Raw genomic sequence first — 7,435 nt, 5'->3', positions numbered from 1 at the left:
TCGTTCATAAGTCCATGGACATTGTTACAGTGTACTAAGCCGTCTTCTTCTGCAAAGTATTTTTGGAATGACTCATCCCTATTCCGATAAAATAAAACCTTTCTTTTTTTAGATAGCATATTTCTTTCTTTTAGTCTTGAAGCTAGCAATTCAGTCCCATCTTTCGGCAGCCCTAGTTCTCTGATTAAAACATTCAGTTCTTCTTGATTAAATGGGCATAACGCAGGTTTTGAGTAGTTTTAAAATTTTTTCTTCATCTTTTGATCACCGCACACGTCGCAGTATCCATCACTGTTTCCAGAACATTCATGTACATCTTCCGAACACGATCATGTTTTGGAATTTTTCATATTAGCCATAGATGTATCAAAAACCCACACGGTAGGGCTCCCGTTCAAAATGCGGGTGAGTCCGCCGGCCTAGGGATGATAACCCCCCTACCTTTCTTCTACTTAGTATGGGGACTTTCTGACTTCGACGAGGACGTCAACTCGTCGTCAACACTCTTTCTCGCAGTTGTTATTTTTTTTCTTTTCTCTGAGAAGATTTACCACGTAGCATGCTATTTCATCTGAATTAGATTGAGATTCCAGCATAAGCTGCACAACGTTGTCAGGCGTTAAAACCGTTCCAAGGATTGTATCCAAATCAGCCTTTTTGGTTCCCATCTTTTACATTGGAACAATCTGTGTTCAGCATCATCGACATCCGTTGAACAATAGTCACAATTATGACTCTGATTTTTAAACTTCCCTACTGATCCACGGTTGCACTTCTTCTATTAACCTGGCAGTCCATCTGCCTCTCGTTTCCTCTCTCCATTGCTGTGCCATTTTTCAATAGTCGCATTTCTTTCCATAGTATCGATATTTCTATCAGCTCCTTCTGCTTTTGCCTTACAGATTTTTTTGCCAATCTGTATGCGCAAGAAACTCTGAATGCACCCTTATACTGCACCTTCAAAAGACGATTGCGCCGGCATTTTACTTTAAGGGCATCAGCCCTCACCTCTGCTCCGTAAAGCAAAATGAAATTTGCTACGCTCATTAAAATTCTCCTTTTTGAGCTTCTCGGGCCTCTTACATTCAACATAAGCCGCGATAACATGACAACCATTTTCACGACTTTAGTATCTGTCTTCGTAATTTGTATCTCGAAGTTCAGTTTTGCGTCAATATCGATACCAAGGTACTTCAGTGCATCTATGGCTTCTATGGAGTGCCCCGCGGTTTTCTTATTGGCCAGTTGAAGATGGTGATTACTGAGCCAGTTTTCCATTTTCATGGCGACAATGGTTAACTGGGCTTTGTGCAACACCTGCAGTGACCTTGGCACTGTATTCTCCCTTCATGGTCTCAAATGTCAACCACCTACCGTGGACCTTCTAACTCGGAAACCATGTTGGTTACTGGCCAGGCCTCCTGCTGCTTGAATGGCCGCTCTTAATCTGGCTCGGATACATCTCTCGAACAGCTTCCCTATAACATCGAGCATACGGAGTAGTCTATATGACGACTATGTGATAGGTGGACCCTTACCTTTGTCCATCAGGACAATGTTCTTTTTTTCCACCTTTAAAAAAAAACCCGCTCTTAGGCTAGCGTTAAACATGTTGAGAAGCATAAAAGGGTACTTCTCAGCTATCTCCTTCACTACCTCATCGGAATTACATCAGGGCCTGGCGCTTTGCCGCAAGCCATTTTGGATGCTGCTGTACACAGTTCCTCCCTACTAAAAGGAGGAAATGCTTCAAACAGCGCTTCCCTCATGACATTTCTTTTTGGATGTTTTGGAAAAAGGTTCTCTACTATCCGTCGCATCGTCGCAGGATCCATGCCCGCAACTGGTGATTGACTGTAAAGCTTGCCAGTTACAATTTGGTACCCTAATCCCCAGACATCTTGATCTACTGCGTTTCTAACCTGTACCCATTTGTTGCGCTTACTTTCATTGATAGCGCGGTTCAGTGTATTTTTTGCAGCTATATATGCCTTGTTGACCTCGAGAATATCTCTACCTTTCTTATAAGACCTAAAGAATTTTCGTTTAAGTTGCAAACAATAAACTCTTAGTAAAGCAATTTCGTTCTTCCACCAGTACGCAGCTGGTTATTGGCGTTTGGCTGACCGTTTTGGCATTCATGCATTAAAACCCTGCACCCTAGCACCCGTCTTAGAAATTTTCTCGAGTAGCTTGCTTTTGTCTAGCTTGCTTGAATTGCAACCTTTTTTTTTGCTTACCGCCTTTATGCGCCTTGCCAATCGTAAACGGGTCACAGTCCAAGTGGAAGCATATATGCTGGTGATCGCTTGTTTTGTAGTCTTCATGGACCTCTTGTCCTGATACCAATTATTGCCTTTTCTAAGCCCATATTTTTCGCAGATAATGAAAAAGTCAGCACTTTTAGTATCTGCTAGCATAGTGATTAAGTCTTGGGCTAGATGACAGTGGCCCAGGTTGTCCTGAAGGATGACCGCGATTATCTCCTTTTCTTACACTTTTTCTTGGCATCCAGGAACGCCGCACACGTTGTTGATCCCATGACATGGTTATGATTCTTTTCCTGATCTCTCTCTCTCTCTTTACACACAAGTAACACTATGGGGTTGCTCTGCAGTTGGTCTTTTGTCAGTCTTTGTCACCGCACTTCCAGCACGACCTATCTCTATTAGTTTCCTGACAACCTATCGCCATGTGGCCATACCCATGGTATAGGAAACATCGTAGCAACGTTACCCTCTTCCTTATGTGACAGCTGACCTAGCATATCTTTATATCGCTCATCTCATCCAGTTTGTTGGCATACGTCTGTTCCAAATCGACAAAAACCATAATATTCCCCCAGCGGTTTGGTTGTGACATATTGATCTTAATATCTTCAATCGATCTTATTTCTAGGGCAGTCTTTAGGGCTCTTTTTATTTCATCCTTCTCCGTTGACCTTTCCTTTCCTTTTACTTCTACAGCGGCCTGAAGAGCTAAACTAAACCTGGACTTGTCTTCAGGTTTGGCGCTTAGTTCGACCAATACGTCTCCCTTCCTCGTTTCCCTGATAGAATAGACTTTGATTCCCATATCATCAGGTTTGACATTGACCTTAATATCCCTGGGCTGGACGCTACAGCCTGCAACTTTCTCCTTGGCTGGGTATAAGGACTTTTAAGTGGACTGGGAGTATTCTCATCCCTCCTGCGCTTTTCAGGAGGTCTTGTTTCCTGACCTTGTTGCTCGTGCGGCATCTTGGGTTCCATATTTTCTGCTTCGGCGTTCTTCTTGATTTTCATAATCTTGGCTCTCCAGATTACCATGTATTCGAGAAGGCCCTGAAGCAATATACACATTTATATCCTTTTGTGCGTTCGTGGTAGCTTTACACTGCTGTTCCGCATTTCTAATGGCCTCTATCAGTGACTTAAGCCGTTCTTCTTCCTGTTTTTCTAAATCTTCCGAATTATCCATTTCTGAGGAATTTGCATGAGCATTTGTTGCCGGTTTGGAAGTCTTTCGGGGAATCTCCCTTTTCGCTTGCTCACCTTTGTGTAGTTCTGCGGTTGTTGAACTTTCGCCTCCCTTTTGACTTGAGCTGTTTTGCTTCCCCCCAAAATCCATGGAATCAGCACCAGCCATCGGAGCTTTCACCTGATCGGAACCGGCTGAAAGATCGGAACTCTCTTGAGGCAGTGTGTTTTGGAGAAGCTTATTCATTAATGTTTTATGATTCGGGATTTCTTCCCCTAGGTGGTTTTTTTCCACCCCGGGTTATTTGATTTCTCCGGTACCACCCATATCTAGGAAGCGTTCCCCTATCCGCAACCTGAGGAGGCGCCCGTTCGGGGACCAGCAACCCCACACGGGAGTGGTGCTAATAGTAGTAGTGGTGGTAGTAGGAGTAGTAGTTTTTTGTTCAACAATTGTTAAACTACTACGAAAATATTTAATTCTATAAATATTAAAAAAAAGATATTAGACTGCAAGCATACTGAGGTATCAGAGACGTGCGACAGGAATTAAAAAAAATATTAATGAAATAGACCTTGGTCCATGACTTCACACACGTAACCTTTATGATTTGGGGCTTTTGGGGTAATGGTTATATGGGATTTCGGGGTTATAGAGCTCCTTACCCTTGACTATGTTATGCAAGAAAACTTACGATATGGTTATGTTTTCCCAAACAAGATTTTTCTTCTGAATGAGTTTACGGGATGTTGCGTTTATAAGGTTTTATTATTATAAGGTAAGGCAATTATGAAGCTATGGGGTTATGAGGTTACCAGATTTAGGGGACGAGGGTGAAAATAGTATAGGGTAAATAATTTTTGCGGTTTCGTTCGTTTAGTGAGTGTTTTGAGGTTATGTCAAAATACTGGCGTCTAGGGGTTAAACGGGTTGAATATTCTGTTTCAGATGGAAAAAATACATATGAATATCATATTGGCATCCGAGACTCAGAAGCAATTTTTTTTGTGGGCCTGTGTAATTCGTCAGGCCTTACCAACCTGACGTAGTAAGCAAACTATCCATGCTTTTTGTTCAGAACGTGACGTAATAGACTGGTATTTCATTCCTCCAGCCACTTTAAATATGTGATTTCGATATTTTGTTGCACTTGCAGATTAGTATAGGTCTTTTTGGATAACTTCATTCTCTGATCTACACTAAAATTATTAATCTCTAAGAAAAGGAATTTTCAACAGGAGAGTTCAATATTCTAACCAAAGGATGATTTGATAACTAGGAAAAATTTGTAGTGCAAGGAGTTATACAAAATTTAAGAAAATCTTTTAGCTTTCATAGTTCAAGACTGAATAATAGGTCAATAATAGGGGAACAAATTGTACGTAAAATAAAAAAGGTTTCAATATGTCTGCTGTCGAAAACGAATGAAGAAAAAATTATAAATGAACTGTTTTTATTCTATTTGTTCATTATTTATATAAAAGGTTACACAGATAGAAAAATATATAATATTTGCAGAGATTCGAGAGTTATCTTTAAATGCAACAAAAATTACCACTACGTTATTGTAAAGAATTTTTATATTGGCATTAGGGTAAATTGGCCAACGTCTTGACCGCTGGTAGGGGCTGTCCCCAGTGTTAAATAAGTAATTAATAGTTTTTTTAACCCATAATATTGAAATAAATGACATCATGCACGAACTTAATTTTTCTCTGCCGTGCAGCTTCTTCCTCTCTCTCTCTCTCTCTCCTTCTCTATCTGTCCTTCTCTTTCCATCGCTCTCTGCTTATATCTCGATCTCTATCATCTCCCACTCTGTGCGTTCTTCCTCTCTCATTAAATAAGTTAAGGTTGCAGTGGTTGAAGTAAGAATACTACGTAATCCAACAAAATACAATATTACACAAACTTAATCAGCACTTTGAACAGAAGAACAATATAGGGCCTAAATCTATTGCCGATAAACAACTTTCCTCTTTTGGTTAATGCCCCTTGATTTTTATTCCCTTCTTCAGCTTCTCTATTCTTAAAAACGTCTTTTGCATTTTTGACTTCCAATTTAGCCGACCTGGCTGCTAGAATTGCATCCTGGAGAGATCTCGGTCTCTCCATCCTAACTCTCAACATCATTCGCGGATCCAACCCCATAATAAAATTTTCACATGCAGTATCCCTGGCCGATTTAATCATTAACGTAGCACATTCAATTCTATTTTTCTCTTCGATTAAATCTATTATATTTTTTTAGCAAATCACTGACCTTATCTCCATTACCTTTTTCTTTTTCGTCAAACTTTTACGCTACTGTAGCTAATAGGGAGTTAAGCTGAGTTTCTTTAGTCGGTGAAGACATTTTTCAAATATTTTAACAACTCCGCTAGAGTACAGATTTCCCTGTCTAATATCGCCGCAAAAAATCAAGACCCCTCACTTTAGAAGGCAATAACTCCGCAGAAAAAATGTGAAGAGGTTCGTATAAGAACCACACGAATCCGATAAGTTTTCTTAATGAAATGATGTTTCTCTAATTTGCGTAAAAAAATTTAGTTCCGAACTAATTAGCAAAATACAAGTGAAAATGCGGTCGCGAGGTCCATTGTTGAGATACGTTAACTTTCACATGACCCCAGAGCTAAGAATATGTTGGAAAAAATATTTAAAAATGTTAGTTTTGCAAGGATTTTTGTTGAATGTTTTTATTTAGGGATTGGATAGAGCTATCGCGCTGTTTAATAGCACAGGCGTAGAAAAAAGTGTAGAAAGAAAAGTCCGTCATGTTTCTCAGCGGCAGGCAGCTGTTTTCTCCAGATTTTCCCACAGCTGCTGCTCGCTCAGCAGGGCCGTCTCAATGCTTTGAGGCGGACTGCGCCCTTCTCTTCTGATACAAAATTTTCATAATATAATACAGTATAAAGTATTTTTTTAGAAATTCAGTTTAAACACTCGTTTTTGAAAAATTCAAGAAGGTTTTGACATTTTTGTCTCAAGAAAGTTTCGTTCAGAACTGCACCATATTGCGAATATCAAAAAATACACCTTAAGAGTATTAAAATCACAAAAGTTATAAGAGTTTAAAGAAAAGGACCAAATTTTTCAATTTTGAGTATCCTGTCATTTCTGGAAATTATTCAAAAATCAAGTTAGAGTTTTTCTTTCAACACCCACAAGAACAAATACTACAATTTTCATAAAAATTACAAACAATAGCTTAAGTTCTTCACATGATTTGACATGAAATTGCACCCATATAATATATAAGTAATAATAATTATTAGAGTTATAGCACAAAAGTATATGAAAATAATTGTTCATAAACGGCAATTGCTAACAAAACTTTACAATCACGTGTCTTTGTAGAATAATAATTATTTCTAAAATTATTATGAAAATTTTGTATCAGAAGAGAAGGGCACAGTCCGCCTCAAAGCATTGAGACGGCCCTGCTGAGCGAACAGCAGCTGTGGGAAAATTTGGAGAAAACAGCTGCCTGCCGCTGAGAAACATGACGGACTTTTTTTTCTACACTTTTTTCTACGCCTGTGCCATTAAACAGCGCAAAAGCCCTATCCAATCCCTAAATAAGAACATTCAACAAAAATCCTTGCAAAACTAATATTTTAAAATATTTTTTCCAATATATTCTTAGCTCTGGGGTCATGTGGAAGTTAACGTATTTCAACAATGGGCCACGCGACCGCATTTTCACTTGTATTTTGCTAATTAGCTCGGAACGAAATTTTTTTACGCAAATTAGAGAAACATCATTTCATTAAGAAAACTTATCAGATTCGTGTGGTTCTTATACGAACCTCTTCACATTTTTTCTGCGGAGTTATTGCCTTCTAAAGTGAGGGGTCTTGATTTTTTGCGTCGATATTAGACAGGGAAATCTGTACTCTAGCGGAGTTGTTAAAATATTTGAAAAATGTCTTCACCGACTAAAGAAACTCAGCTTAACTCCCTATTAGCTACA

General features: G+C 39.2%; 1 protein-coding gene across 1 annotated transcript; it reads right to left on the bottom strand.

Moving 5' to 3' along the window:
• Positions 1 to 753: 753 nt before the first annotated feature.
• Positions 754 to 1,278, bottom strand: LOC117176875. Its single transcript, XM_033367232.1, has one exon. The coding sequence runs from the start codon at positions 1,276 to 1,278 to the stop codon at positions 754 to 756; it is 525 nt and encodes a 174-aa protein (XP_033223123.1).
• Positions 1,279 to 7,435: the final 6,157 nt, after the last annotated feature.

Source organism: Belonocnema kinseyi, chromosome 1, assembly GCF_010883055.1.
Source record: "Belonocnema kinseyi isolate 2016_QV_RU_SX_M_011 chromosome 1, B_treatae_v1, whole genome shotgun sequence".
NCBI classification, from domain to species: Eukaryota; Metazoa; Arthropoda; class Insecta; order Hymenoptera; family Cynipidae; genus Belonocnema; species Belonocnema kinseyi.
The sequence above is the reverse complement of the archived record's forward strand: the minus strand, read 5'-3'. Positions and strand labels throughout refer to the sequence as shown.